Here is a 20,088-nt window from a genome sequence, read left to right as displayed (position 1 = left end):
TTGGTGCATCCAGGCTGTGTATGTGTGCATAAAAACGTGTATGTGTGCTCTTTTAGGGATGTAAAAGTCGATTTTAATCATGTTATATATCGATAAACGCTACACAGCGGAACGAAATACTATTAATTGAAGCTTCAATATCTTCGTTAAACATAAACATAATTGAAATGCTAATGGATAATGAATATATTAGAATATAATAATAAAATTCAATTATTGCGGAACACATATTTTGGTAGGTATTTATGTATTTTAATTAAATATCTGAACTTTCCCTTGGTTCCCTGCTGGGGCGTGACGATAAAATTGTGATCTGATAACCACAATAAAGAATAAAAGCGTTTTTGTTCATTTTAGGTATCGTTAAACCTTTGAAGTATAGATGGTCAAGCAAATCATGTCAGTAAAAAAAGGCGCGAAATTCAAATTTTCTATGAGACGATATCCCTTCGCGCCTACATTTTTCAAATTTGCCGCCTTTTTCTACTGACAAGATCTGCTTGACCAAGTATAAAATTAAAATTGCAAGAAATGTCGATAGTTTATCGATATGACTTTATCGACATGGCTACAGCAAGGTGGAGTTACATTGTTAATCGTACACTAAACAAAAGTGGTCTCAGTGACAGCTCGCTTAGACATAATCTTTAAGTATATTACATCTATGACATATTCTCTTACTTCCCTCTAAATGTACCAATCAAATCTTTGAAAGCCCTTTTGCGAATACTCGTCATTGGCTACAATCGCTGGATAAAAGGAGACATTTTCGGAGATTCAAGGTGAACGGTTAAAAATTAAAATTCTGCGTTAGACATTCGCCAACGAGAACCAACTAACAAGAGCCGTCAAGAAAAGAAAAAAGAAATAGGTCGAAAGCTTAAGACACAAGTTCATGTTACTAAAAAATACTTAGTTTTAATTCAGTTACAGCCATATTAGTTGAACGTGTCCAGTTAAATCAACCGTTCATGAGGTGTTCTAACGATGACAGCTGTTTTCAAGAGATAGATAACCCATAACCTCGGCGAGCAAGCAAAGGTAAGGGTATCAGTATCATTCGTGCCGTCTTCGGATTCGATTGCCATATTTTAACAATTTGAACTTTCCTTTCTGGCTTTTGAGCTCTAAGTACATTCTCAAATGTAACTATAGGAAGTACATGTCACTATGCATTAATTAGTCTATTGAACATATTGTAGAAAATTGATTTTGTTACATGGTAAAAAAAATGAGAAAATATAGTCAGCTGTAGCAGCCCGTGTTGATAACGTGTGCAGTTTACCTTAGATACAGACATTTATGTAGGGGCTGCATAGATAAGTGCACCAAGGCATATAAATGACCTGAGATCTTTACAAAAGAGCTGGGAAAGTCAAACTAGAGAAAGGAGTTTGTTCTGATTGTGTAAGTTTTTGACTGTCTACAATTTGCATTTATTTTAAAAGTCTGATAATTCATTTTGCTAATTAAATAAAAAACCATTAGTTAATTATTTTCTATAAGTTGTTAAGTGATTAAAGGTCAGAGTGTATATTTTATTAAATCGATTTCGTTTTTTCTCAAAATTACATTGAATTTGTTATCAGATTTAACTGATCTACATGTACATACCTATAGAATGGAATGTTATTCGAATATTATTGAAAAAAAAAGTATTTTCCTCAATCAAGTCCCATATAATTGATATAATAGTCATCTTATAACAAGATCAAATGTACACTAATATAAAAGGTAACCTAATTTGTAAATTTAACTTTTTAACTAATTTCAGTCTAGTGAGAGTTTGGTATCTTGACCTATTTAACAAATAACTTTAGGTACTCTAGTTTTAAACATTAGCAAGTCATGTGATGTAACCATAACTTCTACCTACATGTTCAAGCAATATTTTACCAGTACGACAAATGACAGTGTTGTTCAGCTTGTATTAATTGAAATGAAATTCTAAAATTAAACATATTTATATTGCAAGTCTGATTTAATATTTGCATATTATTTCATAATGTATCGTAATCTTTTCTGTTACAGTGAAGTTTATATACATGGCATAAAACTGTTAGCAATGGCAGACAAGCACAGCCTGAACTATGATGTGAGAGAGCTGAAACTAGGAGCCAGCTTTACTAATAACAAGTCTTCGCAGTACCACACCATTAAATGTAAGTATTTAGTACCGGTTTTCAAGAGCAGTGAGTTAGATATGCATAGCTGAGGAGTATTGGTGGTTTTCCCCAAGAGTCGGGTCCGAGTCTGGACGGCCACTGGCGTGGTTGTGGAAGAGTACTCTGGTGTGCCTGGGACCTCGCCGTATAGCAGTGAGGCGGCAACAGAGAGGTTTTAGTGGGTAAACCAGGGGTCCCATTTGCCTGTACAGGAGTCCCACATAACCTTCCCAGGCCCGTCCCCGTGTGTGGGTGGTATGCGTAATGCATTCCCCCTCTATATAAAAACAATTATATATATAATTAACTGATAAAATTTAAGATAAAATAACCATTACATGGATGGATTTTATTCACAATATTATAGCAGTGTTTTAGTATTTCATTATTTCCATTTGTCTAGAACTAAATAGATTAATCTTTTTAAATATTTTGATTTGTTTTGTTTTAAATGTAGACACAATAATTCAATTGAAATAAATGTTGTATAAAATAATAAAAAGATCAGACATAGGCCTTACCTAAGACATTAAACAGAAATATGAGCCACAAACTTTAAAGATGCTTGGTTAAATGAATGAATGAGAATTGGACAATTTTCCTTAATTATACACCTTTATAATAATTATAAGTAAATCCATGATTTGCAAGAGAGAAGTGCTGGGAAATTATATTGAATGATAAAAAAGAGAAGTGTATGTGTAGGTTTAGATTGGAGATGTTGAGAGAATGAATGAAAGCAGATTAACCAAGAAAAAACAAAAGAAGAATTGGAAGGGCCACTTGGATTACCTACCCAATTTATTTCAAGCAATTTGAAAGAACTCTAGAATTGTTCCATTTAAGAATACACAAAGCATGCATGAAGAATATGAAGATGTTATGGAAGTAAATGACGAAAAAAGTGTAAGGATCGTAGCATGTACCTAGAAATACTTTATTTTTCCTTCCCCACTATCAAACAGGCCTGATTATAAGTAGGAAGGTTATGCAATAGACACTCCTGACTTGTATTTTAACATAATTGAAGTTATCACTACTAATGAAGTAGTTACATTTGCAAAGCAACTCAATGTATAATGTATATAATTTCAACATGGATAATACTTGCAGATGACTTCAAACCTGCTTCTGTGGATGTTAACAAAATGGCTACAGTGGATGTAGGCATCAATAACCAAGTGACTGTGACCGTGCCACATTTGGGTAAGCAATAACAATTCAATTATCACCTACCCTGACGAAATTTTAGTCCTGTGCAAGCCAGTGCAATTATAGACTTTGAATATGTAATATCCTCTTGAAGGAAAAAGGTTTAAAAATAAAAATCATCCATGGGTGTCTCCAAAACGAGTATTCACATTATCATTGGCTTATAGGCAAGGGCGTCGCCAGCGGATGGGCAAGGGTGGGGGAAGGAGGGCAATTTATATGGCCGATGGCCAAGGGGAGGGAGAGGGGCATACATTTAGTTAGAAATTTTGTTCTCTGGGGGGAGGCAGCTGTCCCCCCTTGATGATTCTCATGCTTATAGGAAATCCAATGTATATGTATTAAGCATTATTTTTAAATATGTGAATGTGAAAAATCTGCAAAACAAAAAGTAAAAAAAAAATTTAGTTATTGTTTATTGATTCTTTTTGTGCATTATAGATGGTGCTGGAGTTCCACAAACTGTATTCAAAGGCAGCCAAAGACCATACACGAAGGAATGCGTGCTCATCATAGACAGAGTCACCGGGGAGATAACCCTGGAGAAGCTCTCCAGCAATATACAGGTTAAGAAGACAAGGTGGGTGTTAAGTTTGTTGGTAACTATTTTTGTAAAGAATAAAGACTATTATTATATTCTACATTTAATTTCCTTCATAATACTTTACTTATATATGTAGATGTAGATGTAGTGTAGGGACGCCTGGCCGGAAGCAGGCGGGCTGTCGATCGCGTGTCGCGTTCATTCAGCCCGATTCCCTGGAGTCGGAGCTGCAGGTTACTGTCCCGGCGGCATTCCCTCACCATTCTCCTCAAATCGTCTTGTTTTCCTGCAGAACAGAAGGACATCTTTGAGTTCGACGTCCTTTAGTTCGTTCTCTTTTAGTGTGTCTTTGCCGAATGTATTATATCGCGGTGCCGCATACATGATACATTCTGCTAGTAGGTGTAAGCTAGTCTCCTCCTTACCACAGTGTGGACAGGAGGCATCTCTGCTAATCTCCATTATCTTAAGGTGTCTATTGAGAGTATTATGACCTGTAATAATGCCTGTCAGAAGTCTCAGACTACTCTTACCTAGTTTCAGAAGATACCTGGTTCTCCTGTGATCTATGCCTTTGATCATCATCTTCGACTGTCTACATCCAGTTTCTTCTTCCCATTCTCTTTGTGCTTCCATCTCTTTTACCTTCTCTATGACTCCCTTCGTGACGTCCGCTGACATAGGTAGAGCCGGTTCCGGACCAATGTGATCCGTTTCCGCCCCCATCCTTGCCATCTCGTCCGCTTTCTCATTACCCGTCACTCCTTGGTGTCCTGGTACCCATGCCACCGTGACGCTTCTTCGTTTGCCTATCGAGTTAAGCTCCTCCCGACATTCTCTCACAAGGGAGGAGGTAACCGATGTTTTCTTTAGTGCCTTCAGTGCTGCTTGGCTATCGGTATATATTACAACAGCGCCTTCTTGCTGCACACTCTCTTTAATTATATGTGCACAGCGCGCTATTGCACATACCTCTGCTTGAAATACGCTAGCATACCTACCCAACGGTATTGATACCTTCTCTCCCAGTTTAGGGATTACTATGCCTGCTCCTGCTAGTTTCGTTGAGCTTCTTCTAGAGCCATCCGTAAAACAGATAGTCGTCGGGTGACTGACTTCTACCTTCCAGTAGAAGTCAGTCACCCGACGACTTACTTACTTATATATAGATATATATATGTTACATACCTATATTTTATAAATTCATCCCATTTTCAATTTAAGCTTACTTAATAGACATTTGAAACATTCTATATGTGTCAGTTGCTCGCATTGTATGCAATTTTGCATTAATTAATTAAGTTTACTGATTCATTATACACCGTAGCACCGTACATAGCAATCTCGAAATGTTTTGACACTGCATCAGGTCATTTTATAAACACCTCCAACATGTAGGTATGTAAGAGTGGTATTTTCCACCTGTCCAATTTGATTGTCTAATGTGAATTTCGTCTCACATTTTGCTTAATGAGAGAGTGAGACGCAATGACATTGGCCCAAGATATTGGACAAATGGAATACTACCCTAATACACAGAAAATCATGTAAACTCCAATTGTTTAAAAGAGAAGTTTAACCGGGTATGAGGGTTTACATCTATTGAGGAATTGCCGAACTGGCACCATGATTATCTAATGTCCTGTAGCTCGAAAAAATCGTAATTTGCTATGGGCCCCGTGCATGAACTATAGGGGACAGCATAGGAGCCGTCAGATTTTTGGCGCGAGGCGTAAATGTGTCGTTTAAGCTTCCGATGTAGCCCATAAGATGGCAGAACCTATTATGCACAAGGAAACGTACCGACGAGAACGGTAGATGGTAGCTCTTGCTTCGGCAATGTACATGTACACATTTTTTTCCGATTCAGGCCACAAGATGGCAGACCCTCCAACATGTACGGACCCTATTTAACCCGGTTCCCATTCCCGCTGTGTATGATATCCCTAAATATTGACATGTTTAATTGTTATCGGTGCAGACAAGAGTCGGCGCAGAAGCCGCGACCGCTGACACCGGTGACCAGCGAGCTCACCAACACCACGCAGCGCTCCACGAGCCGCACGCGCGTCGCCACCAACCGCCGCACACACAACACGGGTACGAATGCCATAATAGGGTATTTGACTGTATTCAAAATCAATTATTTTACACCATGCAATAAATAAAGCACCAGAAGATTTATAGAGAAACGTAGACAGCAGTTATTTTTAGACACAATTTCTATTTTAAAACCTGTGACGTCACATGCTAGGGTTTTATATAAATTCCAAAGTAGCAAATCGTTTTGACAGTTCGAAAAAAGAAACTGATTTGAGTAGTAGTCAAATACCCTATTCAGTTTGTTATCAGACAAGAGTCGCGCAGAAGCCGCTGCCGCTGATGTTTGTTATAAGTAGGTGCAGATACACTAACACATAACAGATCAAATAGATGGGTTAAAAACGTTCGGGAAAATCGGCCACTTTTTTTAAGACTCGCCATACAAATTTCAAGAACACTACGCATGTTAAGTAACTTTTTTTCGTCCGCTATTCTGTGCCTTATTTACAACAATTGACTGATGAAAGTGATGAATCACTGACTAACGCAATTGAATTATTAGGTCAAATGTTTAAAATGGCGGTCACTTCCGATTCTAGCTTATGTACTGTACAGCGAGCTGCAAAAGTGCATACCCACTTTATGAATTAGTTCCATTTATAAATTGGGTATGCACTTTTGCTGCATATTTGTATCAGACCTGTCATATACCTACACAAATGTTGATTTTGATATTGGTTTTACCTTTTGAAACTTTAGATTTCAAGTGCAATCGGACCATGCACAAAAAAGTTCTATAAAAAGGCACATGGATCGGTGGAATAATCGCCATTCTCTTCTCTCTGCCACTGTCTTGAGCTCCTAATGTGTCACTACGACAATACTACGATGACTTTCTCTTTAGGATGGTCCAAAAACGAGCGATTCGGTCTTCCTCTCCTTATGTTGTGTAATAAAGAAGTCTAAATCTTGTGTGGTATTTCAGCGGCGCCGGCGCCGGGCAGCCAGGCGGCTCGCTACGGCGGCGCGCAGAAAACACCGCCCAACATGCTTCGCTCGCCGCAGCGCTTCAAGACCTCCCCCCCGCAGGCCGCGCCGTGAGTACCTACCAATTACAATCTACAAGACACCACATAGTTATCTAATATGTAGACAAGATTTCTTTCTAATATTTAGAAAAAAAACTATATTTCTTCATGATTTTTCAGCTGCTTAGTATTTCCTAGTTCGTTAATCTTATGCTTTATTACATTCAAAGGAAGAACTCCAAAAGGGGTTATGTATTGATTTTGTTTATCACTTTTCCACTCATGAAATGTGTACGTGAAATGCGAACGTCGCGAGCAACTCTGCTAAAAATTGTGGGTACCGTACATCATTTTATATTATAACAGCTCACATTTGTGGAACCCAACTTTCGTAAATGTTTTTAATTTACGTCAGTACGTGGTCGAAGGAAATAAGCGGTCGCGCTTCACACTAAATCAGTATAGAAATAAGAATTCTTACACGATTTATCTAGTAGGTGAGGCGGTTCGTGGTACAAATACAACGCAACAGGTAACCTAAGATCGGGGGTTAGCCTCACAAATCATCGCGTCGGGCTGAAAATCATTAACCGTTTGTACGAAGTCGCTTTCTACCTTGATTATATGTAATGATTGTTTGTATGTAATCTTAGCTTTAAGTTTACCACGAATAAAATGCTTGATTCTTGATTATGGCCACAAAAAAAGTGTGTATAGGACTCTGTAACATTTGTGTAATTTTTCAGGTGGTCGGGCGGCGGCAACAGCACGCTAGCCTCGCTGCCTATGATCGGGCTCGACGAGCTGGCGGGCCCCGCGCCGGCGCCGGCGCCCGCGCCCGCGCCCGCCCCGGCGCCGCAGCTGAACGGCTACGCGGCGCACAACGGCCACCCGCGCCACCACGCCGAGCCCCGCCCCGAGCCGCGCGAGCCCCGCCCGGAGCCCCGCGAGCCCCGCCCGGAGCCCCGCGAGCCCCGAGCGGAGCCCCGCGAGCCCCGCCCCGACCACCGCGCGCCCGAACACAGGCCGCCCAACCCGCAGATCAATGTCGTGAGTACATTCACGGTCACCACAGACGCCGACCGAGCCAGATTGTCTATTGAATGCTTTACATTCAGACGCGTCTTGCCCTTATGCTGCCGAACGTGAAACGTTTTTTCTTTACTTTAAATCAAATTTAAAAAAAGGCTCCATTTACCAATTTCAATAAAATTGTTGTGACGCTTCGCTCGTCAAGCGACATGTTTTAATACTTTTAATCATATCTTCCTGTCAATGTGATCAAATTGTCTCACCCCTGGCTCGCGCGACGTCATATCTGTATGTCTGGACGCACCTTATATGTATAGCTACGTGTCCATATAAAAGTTTCATAAAAATCAACACCTATTTGAATACTTCCACAGCAGCCGCCCGCGGACGACAGCTCGTCGTCGTCGTCGAGCGACAGCGACTCGGACAGCGGCAGCGACAGCGACGACGACTCCGCGCCGCCGCCGGCCGCCAACGGTCAGTCGCTTGTTATTTCCACACACAGATTAGACACAGATTCATATGTCCAGTCACCTGCAATAATATATTACTCTTCGAAGACCGCAAAAATATGTGACACGATCAAGGCTCCACAAATAAGATCGTGTTAGATATTTTTGCAGCCTTCGTTGTGTACATATTACTACAGGTGATTGTACAGTCGCCCACACTGTTAACTGTACATCGGTGGACCTTATGCCTTATGTAATAAGGTCCACTGATGTATAGTCCGGAGTGTTGCTGTGTGTACATCGACGTAAATAATATATCCACCACACTTTAAGGCCAAGCATTAAATTAAGTCCCTTTGCTATCTTGAGCGATCAACGATAATTGCCTGCGTAGTCCTCATAACTTTGCCGGCTACTACTTGGCTTCCACTTACAAACAAAAAATATCCCTGTATTATGCTCACACTGCTGCCTTCGTCTGTCGTCGTCACTGGTATCTTCGAGTCCCTCGCTCCACTTTTGAATCATCTAAAAACTATTCTCTATCTATTCTATAATTTCTCGCTTCTTTTTCAAACCCAACTTCTCTCTTGTTACTTGTTACGTTGCTATATTGACCATTCTTACTAAGTTTAGTTGCTTAGGTGCGCGACAACTGACCCTATTCCGAATCCGAACTATAGTTTCCTTTAATGACAATAATGTACGTTTTCCAGCAGGTCCAGGCCCCACGCTGCCCAGCGAGCTGCTCAACGACGATCTCTGCCTCTCGGAGTCCGGCAGCGACTCCGACTGACCTCACGGAAACCCTCTTCCTTTCACATTCGCTACGGACACGCCGAGGCGGCAAGCGTGATGTTTGCCGCGTAACTTATCTTAAGCCCCGTCTCCATATCGCGCGGCAAACTATCGAACATTGGCTCGATCTGATCGAGTTGGCTCGCGAGCCAACCCGGTATACATTGCGCGCGGCTGCCCGCGAGCCAATGTTCGATAGTTTGCCGCGCAATATGGAGCCAGGGCTTTAGGCTAGCACTTCACTACGCCTTATATGCCCGAGTTTGTTGTTGCATCTCTTTCCTTACTGTAAAAAACATAAGAGATGCAGAGCCGTATTTGCGTACATAAGGCGAAGTAAATTGCCAGCATTAGGCTTGAGGTAAATGGCAAGTGTCAAGTGTGTTGTTGACTGTTCTGATTTTCACATAAGGTTAAATTCACCTAACTTGTAAGCAAGGTTTTCTGATCTGTACCTCGGCCTAGGTATCAGTAATAGTTTGTGAGAGACCACTGAAAATAAACTCCTATTTAAGAGTCATAAGAAGTCACCGGGAAAAAGCCGCTCTCAAACGATCGAAGTTACGTTACAGCGGCTATTAGGTTCTTATGACTCAATTTATTCTTTATAAGTTCGAAAGCACCGAATTAGTCATTTTTGATGCGGTGGGATTGTTATGTTAATTGAATGGTTTTGCCGTATTTATTGTATTTCTTGCGGAAAATGAATTGATATACTTATTGACGTTTTCGTCCTAAAGTTTTGCATTTTAATGATGACGGTTGTGTGAGGTTCTGAATATAAATGTCCCGTGTATCACTTTTTTTATTGAAATAATTCAGTGGATTCGTTCATTGTTAGGGTTCCGTACCCAAAGGGTAAAACGGGACCCTATTACTAAGACTTCGCTGTCCGTCCGTCCGTCCGTCCGTCCGTCCGTCCGTCCGTCCGTCTGTCACCAGGCTGTATCTCACGAACCGTGATAGCTAGACAGTTGAAATTTTCACAGATGATGTATTTCTGTTGCCGCTATAACAACAAATACTAAAAACAGAATAAAATAAAGATTTAAATGGGACTCCCATACAACAAACGTGATTTTTGACCAAAGTTAAGCAACGTCGGGAGTGGTCAGTACTTGGATGGGTGACCGTCTTTTTTTTGCTTTTTTTTTTGTTTTTTTTTTTATATGGTACGGAACCCTTCGTGCGCGAGTCCGACTCGCACTTGCCCGATTTTTTAGTAACCATACATTATCATTATCAGTTTGATGCCTTGACGCTTGCCATGATTTCGTCACTTGGCTGCATTTGCCATATACGCGGTTATCATTATCACATTGATGTGAATTCGCACGTCGCTCCGGTGTATGAGCGTGACAGCGCTATGCGCGTATATAGCAATGTCTCGCTCACACACCGTATTGCATCTCTATTGCGCGTGATATTTGGCTGATGTACTGCTAAGTGAAGTGCCACTCTTAAATAGTAAGTAACGGTACATAATCTGAATAAGTTGATTAATATTAGTCATTTTAGCAAATCACAACTAATATCAGTTATGTATTCGTGACATAACATAAAAAATGTGCCTCAAGTTTATACAGATACTTATATTTTATGCCAATATTGTAATACATTTATATAGAATACGCCAAGATTGTTTATACTTTATAGTAATAATGTTATATCATAACATTACGTTTTATTTATAATATTATTTTTAATGAAATTGCAATAATATATTTTGTGTACAGCTAGATGAAGGAATATTGGAGGTATTACGTAATACAAATCGATTTTATTATTATTTAAAAGTGAATTTGAACATTCATTGGGGTCCATGGCAGAATTCGATCTCACTACTAACCGGGTTATTTGGAATATGCCACAAGGTAGAGCGTTTTCACAAAATAGCATTTTGCAGCATGCAAACCAGCATTTTGAACAGTTCCTCTTGAGTTGTCATGGCCTGTTAAAATATTAGTCTATAATTTATTCATGGCACAGTCCAGAGATGAACAAAGCTGAGCATATACATAATACAAGCCTGTATTCATCTGGAAAATGTATAGTTTTATTTGATATCAACAACAATAGGACGTCTCTCATACGTGTGGTTCTTACGTGTTCAAACAGTACCATCACTAAACGAAATTCATACTAAAATTACCTACCTGTTTATTATCTATTTATTTCCTATTCACGCTGATCCCAAGGCAATGCAATATTATTGCAATCAAAAAGTTATTGAATGCAGGAGAGGTGTAGTCTAAGAATAAATGGCGCCCTGAAATTTGTTAGCTGAATTAGATGGCGCTGTATGGCATTGTCAAACGCCAAACTTTCAAAATTCAAAGAAATTATGACTATTAGACTTAATCACAGCACACGTTAACTACACCGCAGCAGTTGTACCACTTGCACTCATAACTACTTGTCAGTAAGGGATTATAAATATAAATACACATTAAAATTTGTAGTCCGTCTACGTTAACAATAAACGTCATTATTTCATAAAAAAAAATAGTTTATGGTGAGACTTCCATACTTTGTCACTGTAGAGTCACAGCAGCATTAGCTTTGTCCAATTCTACTCCCATACTGAATATATATTCAAATTAGTTTGGTTTAGTTAATGGTTCTGTTTAACCGAAGAGGGCAAAACATTTCATATTACGAATTTAGATATAAGAATATGGGAATCATGTTTCTGATTGTAAAAGGTTATTGTTTGTTGCGTATGTACTAGCAAAACCTGAAATTGTGTGCCTTCAGAGAATTTGGTTGCTAGTGAAGTGTGTTGCTACATATAGTTTTATAAGTGTTAAGAAATAAGGCCCGCAATTCGGTGGAACAAGTTTTGAATAATCGTATTACACTACATACTTTTAAAAGTAATTCTCAATCTGTGAAAGATAAATAACTAAAAACCTTATATGTTGACCTTGTTAGTATAAGTAGTGTTTGTATATTATGGTTTAAATTAAATTATACATATTAACATGCGGATAAAACCACTGCGTAGCAGACATTGATTTTGTGAATTAATCATCCTCGAAAAGTTGAACCTTCTTGGATATATTTTAGGTTTTAGTTAAAAATTGTTTGCTCAATTTTAGGTTTTGCCGAATATTTTTATTTATATTATACACGTGTCAAAGTTATATGTGCTTCCAAGCCACGTCATAGTACACTAACTCTTGTAAATAGTTACAGTACAATAATTGGACTATAACATCTTTTTTAATAAATAAAATAATGTTTTGAATCGTTTTCGTTTGATTTAGTTTTCTCTGTATTACCCTGTATTCTGTATTATTGAATACCTGTATTACGAGACAAATCTCACGACATCTCACCAGGGGAAGAGGAGGCTCAAGTTCAAGATGTGCTCAAGATCCTAAAAAGCACCTCACGTAGTTAATAGACGCCCCCTAACTGGCACGGGCTACTTTGCGCAAGCAGCGAGGGCATGTTATTTGTATTATTCGCGCCTGTACGCGTATGCTTCTTTATAAGGGTTGACTTCCCATAGCAAATTTGAATTTCACGCCCTTTTATATTATAACCGCAAGCCAAAGTGTTAAAGGTTAAATGTATAGAGCCTATAATTATACTACTCTTTGGCCTATAGAGACCTTAAAACGTAGAAGGTTGAGGTGCGGTGCGGTAGTGTGTTATGGATATAAGACGGTAATCAGTCGATTGCCTATTGACCCCTTTACTGGCACAACTCAAGGATTGGCTAAAAGGACTTGTATCCATGCTATAATTTGTTTAAAAAATCCAAGTGTCAAAACCTAACTGTCAGTCACACTAAATAACTGTCACTGTCAGACGATTTATACGAAACGAGCGAGGAGCGAGTGTTTTTAATCGCACGACGCGCTTTTGAGTATTATTGATTATTTCTTGATAACTTTTCATCCTATTTAACGTCGTTATCTTAAGCATTAAGTACTACATCTAAAACTAACAACAAACAGTGATGATATCGACACGATATGAAAGTGACAGTTAAAAGTCAGTACCGTACCAGGCCTTGAATCGGTTTGTTTTGTTTGTGTCGTACGGGAGTAATCCAGAAATACATTTTTGTGTAGGCTGGACGGGGGTCGCGACGTGGCGTTGGATCGCCAACGACGACAACTGCGGGATCTGTCGCATGCCCTTTGACAGTTGCTGCCCCGACTGCAAGCTGCCCGGTGACGACTGCCCGCTGGTTTGGGGCGCGTGTCGGCACTGTTTCCATATCCACTGCATCGTGAAGTGGCTGCAGTCCCAGCCCCAGCAGCAGTGCCCTATGTGCAGACAGGATTGGAAATTCAGCCACAAGTAGCTAACCAAGCAGCCCTCAACTAGTAAGTATTTCACATATTTTATATACTCAAATCAAGCAAAGTTTTGTTTAGTGCTATAGAATTTTATGTGATCTTTAACAGTATTGGGTGTTCCAAAAGTTAATCACAACATCAAGTAAGATATATTGTATTACCTTGTTTTTAACAAATTTTAAATTGTAGTTGCAATAAGGATTGTGCACATTCAGCAGCAAAATGATACTGTCACTATCTATTTGATGCTGACTGTACATAGTTATACATAATCCTCATTGCATATACATACTGTTTCTTGTCAGTCAAATAAGGAGTCTAAAAGATTACCTTACAAAATAGCAAGTGTTGCTATGTTTATAACCAACATACAGTATTTGTGTATTGAACTCTCACTTACTAATTAGTGACAATGCTTTATGTGGACATAAAAGTTAACAAGCAAGCTAGCAATGTCATATGTTAGGGTACAAAATGGCCAACGGTCCTAAGAAAGAATGCTTAGCATGAAGAATTTTGTAAATTGACCTGCCTGTTTCTCTCTCTATCACACAGTGTCATTGACTGCAGGCATCATGGACAGGACGATGGTTTAAATTAGTTATGGGCCAATAATTCTATGAAACAATCCGACTACAATAATGCTTAAATCTTGTAGTCACCCAGACATGTTGTTACAGAATAAGTACCTAAGTATTTGATGTAGTCTACAAGGTTTGCTCTTATTGCACTTAATGTTATTTATTTATATTACAAACATGTTTTAAGTACTTACTTAAAAAGCGATATAATGTTCTTGTTCCTATAAAACAATACAACTATTTACGATTTAAATGGGTCCTCTACAAATTCTACAAGTTACACAAATTCAACTACAATAACAATACGCTGTATTTCGTTAATATCGAAAGAGTGGCCGGGGGTATTGTGTTGACAAAACAATGGCGTTTCGCGCCACAATGTGGACACGGCAAGTCGCGGCCGCGTCCTGTACGCAACAATCACTTCGCGTACGAGAGGTCAACTTCTTTCCAAGTACCTTCGTACAGTTCGTACGGAACTTTTACTATAAAGAACAATTTGCTATTACACTGCCATATAATTACAAATAATAATTCATATGACATAAACTACTTACTACCACTCATTATTAATTAGTTAACGGTTTTTCATAAATTATTTGATAATCATTTCATTAATGATCATTTAATATATTACGCAAAGTCATAAATAACAATAACAACGTGTAGGCAAAGTTGCATAAGGCGCAATACACGAGTATGCAAGTTTGAGGTGAGGTGTTAGGGCACTCAGACACACGACAAGGTGCTCGGTCGCGCGGGCTGCCTGCCGGCCGGCCGCCTCAGTCCGTGACGCGCGTCCGCGGGGACGGCCGTATATCGCACCGCGCGATCCCGAGCGCCCGCGAGTGACTACTTACGTACACATGCGCTCCTTATACTATAACTCTCCTTTTATAGTACGAGTGACGCTTCAATAATGCTGATGGTACAGACTAACACTCAACCCATGAAGAACACCAAAATTAAAGGTCCACCTCCTATCCCGCCGCGGCCCAACCAGAGCGTCGTCGCCGAGGCCCTAGCGAAAACGAGGAAAGCGGTCGCCGACTCCAAGGCCAGCCTCGTTAAATCTCGGACGCTGTCAAAGGATCGGCAAGCTACGACCAAAGCCAAAACGTTAGATCGGAGTTCCGCTAGCCCTTCGTCGGTATCACCCAAACAGAATGGTTTGGCCAGAGTAAAATCGTTCATTAAAGATGTCATCAGCGACCGAAGCTCCTCGTCCGATGAGAGAAAATCCAGCGGCCAAAACTCCAGGCGGAGCTCCAGCGACAGTAGCTCCATACAGTCCCCAGCTTCGAATAAGAGATCCAACGAATCACTTAATTCTAAAGCGGTTAAAACATGTAAACAAATTTTAGTAAGGTCCTTGTCTACATCGAATAAATTAGATCAAGACGCTAAGGGTAAAGTCACGAAGTCATCAAGTTTCGTGGAAAAAACCTTACCTTTGCGTAAAGCACCACCGCCGCCTTTATCACCAAAACCTAAGCTGAAACCAATGAAACCTATACCTGTACATAGGAATTCCTTAGAAAGAAAGAAATCAATACCATCGTCTCCAAATTCTCCAACGACTTCATCTCCCGAAGTAAGTCCGTATTCGTCGCCAGTAGATGCTAAACCCCCACAGAGCCCGACGATAGAAGCACCTTACGCCACGGTAGAGGAAGTTCAGGAATTCGACGACAGATTACGAAATAGCCCATCAAAGCAAGTCAATAACCTCCCGGATACACAAAACGCCCCCGACACTCCTAATCGTGACGAAACTGTAAATAAAAATAACAATTCACTCGAACGAAAAACCTCTCGCGTCACCGAGATGCTAATTTCAGAAATAATTGCCAGTAGAAACAATAAAAAGAACGAAGCTAATACAGTAATAGATAAAGGCAAGGATTCCGAGAATATGAGTAACGGCAATGATTCGCCGGGGATAGTGATGAAGGATATGAATAACCACGAAATGTTGATCTACGAGCTGCAGACGATGCGCTCGCAGTCGAACGTGCCAGAGACGTTGGAGCCAAAGGACCCTGTGGTCGAAAGAAGTGAAAAGTGTGATTCTGAGGACTCCGAACAAAATTATGCTATGTCGTCAGTGTCCAATTTCAGTGGGCACACAGATGATGAGAGTGATCAGGCCTATGCGTACATTGTCGACGATGATCTCAAATCAAGGTACAATGAAATTTACAAATAACTATCTAAAACACTGACTCATAACTGACTTCTACGGAATGTAACTTATACTAGAGATTATTGACAAACCTCCTCTGCCCGAGGCTGGATTCTAACCTTGATTCAAACCACCAATTTCAGCATTTGCTAATTTTTATTTTGGAATTATTGTGTTTCTTAATTCAAATAACACCAATCAAAAATATTCATAAAACTTTTTGTCTATAAATTCTACAGCAATGTAGGCATATTCGAATTTTCGAAGACGTGTACCGTGTACCTAAACAATAAGACCATCAATCGGAGTTCGTGTACGTACGGAAATCATCATCATCATCATCTCAGCCATAAGACGTCCACTGCTGAACATAGGCCTCCCCCTTTGGGGGGTGTATGCCATAATCGCCACGCTTGGCAGGCGGGTTGGCGATCGCAGTCGAGTACACCGAATTTGAGGGACGCTGCTGCCCGTCCACCGGTGGTCTTGGACGTAGTTTAAGGACATACCCGGGTCCTGGACGTAGTTTAAGGACATACCCGGGTACGGAAATACGTTTAAGTCTAATTTAACCAAACAATCGTGAAAGGTAAAGCCACTATCTGCGTTGTATCTAAGCGGCGAGTTATCTTGTTAAAGCTCCGCTACATTGTTTTGCTCGTGTCCGTCTTCCGCTCTTGCTGTTTACGTACGAGTACCGAGTACGTGGCGCAGCTAGCCGGCTCGAAAGGTCAGTCGCGATCAAACCCGGTTATCTTCGTCCGGCTTAGCCTCCGTACTAAATATCACCTTACCAGGTCACTTTTTAACCGTCTTAAAACCGCCCTTACTTTGTTATTGTTATGGATATGGACTATAGCTATAATCAAACGTCGGACTATAGGGGGCAGTTTGAGGGCAAGGTAAGGTTTACAAAAAAATCTTAACTTACGAGTATTATAATGTACCTAGTATTTGTAACATAGTTAGTTAAATTAGTTACCCGTTATCATTTATTCATCTTTAATGTGTAAATACTCTTTGAAGTGATGACTGGTAGCCCACTGAAGTGGCCACTTAAAAAACAAATAAATAGCTGACATGCGTCATTATGACTGTTGTTCATACTTATATTTGGAATTTCACATTATAAATACTAGGTACCAAATACTAAGTACAAATACTGGAAAGTGAATCGATTGATTTGCGAACCTTACCTATCATTCTGACATGCCACGAAAATGCCCGCTGAAGTCCGACGTATGGCTATAATATATGTATGTTTTTAGGGTTATAACATGTGATTTACGAGTTACGATGTGATTTGTGAGTTCTCTTGGCAAAAGGCGCATATACTATACATAGCTATTTAGTTGGTATATCGAAGTTGTAAAATCTGTAGATTCCTTTAATACCTAATCTTATTAACGCCCTTCATGCAAAAAATAAAAATCTTGTTATAGATATTTAAGCTTACCTACATTCAAATGTTTCTATTTATGATATAATAGTACCTACATTTAATTTAATTTGAATCACTTAATTAAACCATAGAAAATGTTAACAAAATTTTTAACTTTAACAATATCTGGTGTTAATCAAAATAAATTTATATTAAAGCCAGGGACCGTTACCGGTATTCTGACTACAGGTTATTATTGAGGTATAACCGGTGTAATTTGAATTTGGGTATTTATATAACTTAAGCTCCGAATAGAGGTATTCGAATACCGGTATTCAATAGTGTTATCGGTTTAGCCAATTGACAACAAATACCACTATTTGATAGTTTACTCCTAAAGCTATTACCGGTAATAAGTAAGTGCCAATACCGGTTGTAGTAGTACCACGATTCGTTCCTTCGCTACTCGTCAAGGACGTTGTCCGGCCCGCTTGTAAAGTTGTAAATACTTAAGATCCGGATCTTAGAATGCCCGTTTTCATGTTGGCTGGTAAAATTAGCTGTTAGGTGATGATTTTGAATGATAAATATTTAATAGCGTTCATTTGATTCATTTAATTGTTTTTTTTTTGTTGATTTAATTGTATTTTATTACGTATGTAGTTTATAATCTCAAATATATGAGCGCCGATTAGACGTGCGCGCCGCCGCCATAAGGAGTCCGCGCGCCGCCGCCGCCGCCGGTAGATTAAAATGCGCGCCGAATATTTTTTATAAGACAGTATTATGCAGCGTTAAAATATGTAATAGGTTATAGTCCGATAAGAAATAGTTGAAATAGGCGCCACTTCCTACGTAACTCTCACATTTTTGACGTAAAATACTTACTTAAACATGGCAATAATTACGTACTTACGGAAATTTTTTGGTCATATAATTTAATTTCTACTATTTTATTTCTACTATTTCTACTAGTTAGGACAAAGCCGACAAAGAAACAACATCAAAAGCGCATTAAGAATTTAAGACATATTTAACACCAATTACAATAAAACACACCTTTGAACAAGCCCATTACAAACGTCACACACCATTAAAGATTAATTAATCTCACAACGTCAAAAATTTACAAAGTATAATGTCCAGTGTTTTAACCGTTGTCGATTACAGGGCACTAGTGCCAAGTATGCGAAGAGTAAAATTATCACGTTTTCTGGTAGTTTTTATGAATATGAATATGAATTAAACAGAGGGATTTTAGGTGTTTCAAAACCTTTTAAAAAGTCATTACTTGTCGTATTGCAACGTAATGAACCAAATAGATAAAAAAATATTATTACGGTTTTTTTTTCCTGTGCGTTCATCAAGACATCAAGAGACAGACCCGATTTCATTTGAGAAATTTCTTACGAAAATATTGATAAAATTGCATGCATTGTTGTATACCATTGCTCAGATATTGCTGCATCCTACGATACCCCGCTAAGTTTGATTTAATTTTAATAAAATGACGCCAATGACTGGTAAAATTTTACCACCTACGAGCTATAAAGCTTTTGGAAAAATATAAAAATAATAGGTTTTACTTTAGTTCATAACATAAGTTGACATTATCAGTAAGTGTATTTGTAATTAAAAATGCAATTATTCTATATTTATTAAAAAAAAAAACATGAATTTGACAAAAAAAACCTTATGCATATAAAGTACTGTATACTAACTAGGCAACGTCCAAAATACTAGACGTCTTTTCGTTATGCGGCGTATCTTTTTATTTACACCGACTGGCAACATCCAACATATTTGACATACCTATGTTTTTTTCGAAACTATTATAAATAGATTTTTTCATGATTTTTCTACAATAAACAACCACATAATAAGATAATAACACCAATACTAACACAGTTTTTTGAGATTTTTTTCCCTTGTCGATTTAAGGGTTAAGCATGGCTTTTCATTATACGTCTTAATATTGAAAAGTCGAAAAATTCCACGCCGCCGCCGAGGATTTTTTTCTGGCGCGCCGCCACCCATTTTTTTTCGTCCGGCGCGCACGTGTAGCGCCGCCCAATAGGCATTTAGCCGGCGGCGGTTCGCCGGTCAAAATTGGTTGGCGGTGGCGGCGAATCGGCGGCGTAGCCTTGAAAACTTGGTTTATGCGAAGAGAATTCAAACCTTAATTCATTTAATTTAATTTAATTTAATTTATTGAATTATGGTAGGAAAAAAGTTTTTCATGGCATTAACTGTAGATAAGCAGCATAATGAACATCTCTTTATATTGTGAGGTTACTGTTAATTGAATCTATCACTAATTCACTACACTTTATAAAAGTCCCCCGCCGCGT

The 20,088-nt window shown here is 39.1% G+C and overlaps 2 protein-coding genes across 3 annotated transcripts in view; both read left to right on the top strand.

The window, feature by feature from the left end:
- Positions 1-1,077: 1,077 nt before the first annotated feature.
- LOC134797647 (ell-associated factor Eaf) lies at positions 1,078-12,524 on the top strand. The gene is made up of 11 exons (XM_063769987.1): positions 1,078-1,411; positions 2,037-2,162; positions 3,279-3,371; positions 3,819-3,957; positions 5,903-6,021; positions 6,950-7,061; positions 7,739-8,042; positions 8,399-8,501; positions 9,193-9,361; positions 9,510-10,121; positions 10,498-12,524. Exons 2-9 carry the CDS (start codon positions 2,066-2,068, stop codon positions 9,270-9,272), a joined length of 1,047 nt encoding a protein of 348 aa, XP_063626057.1. The 5' UTR covers positions 1,078-1,411; positions 2,037-2,065; the 3' UTR covers positions 9,273-9,361; positions 9,510-10,121; positions 10,498-12,524.
- Positions 12,525-13,111: 587 nt separating this feature from the next.
- LOC134797350 (anaphase-promoting complex subunit 11-like) overlaps positions 13,112-20,088 on the top strand; it is a 75,649-nt gene continuing 68,672 nt past the window's right edge. Inside the window, exons 1-2 of one of the 2 annotated variants that reach the window (XM_063769578.1) lie at positions 13,112-13,279; positions 13,360-13,617. In XM_063769578.1, the coding sequence (XP_063625648.1) occupies positions 13,261-13,279; positions 13,360-13,595 (255 nt within the window). In that variant the 5' untranslated portion in view covers positions 13,112-13,260 and the 3' untranslated portion in view covers positions 13,596-13,617. Of the gene's footprint in view, positions 13,280-13,359; positions 13,618-14,935; positions 16,359-20,088 lie in introns of those variants that run through there. The other variant, XM_063769572.1, reaches the window with a different exon arrangement.

This window comes from Cydia splendana, chromosome 1 (genome assembly GCF_910591565.1).
Source record: "Cydia splendana chromosome 1, ilCydSple1.2, whole genome shotgun sequence".
NCBI classification, from domain to species: domain Eukaryota; kingdom Metazoa; phylum Arthropoda; class Insecta; order Lepidoptera; family Tortricidae; genus Cydia; species Cydia splendana.
Note: the sequence above shows the minus strand (reverse complement) of the source record. Positions and strands in the feature narration are given on the sequence as shown.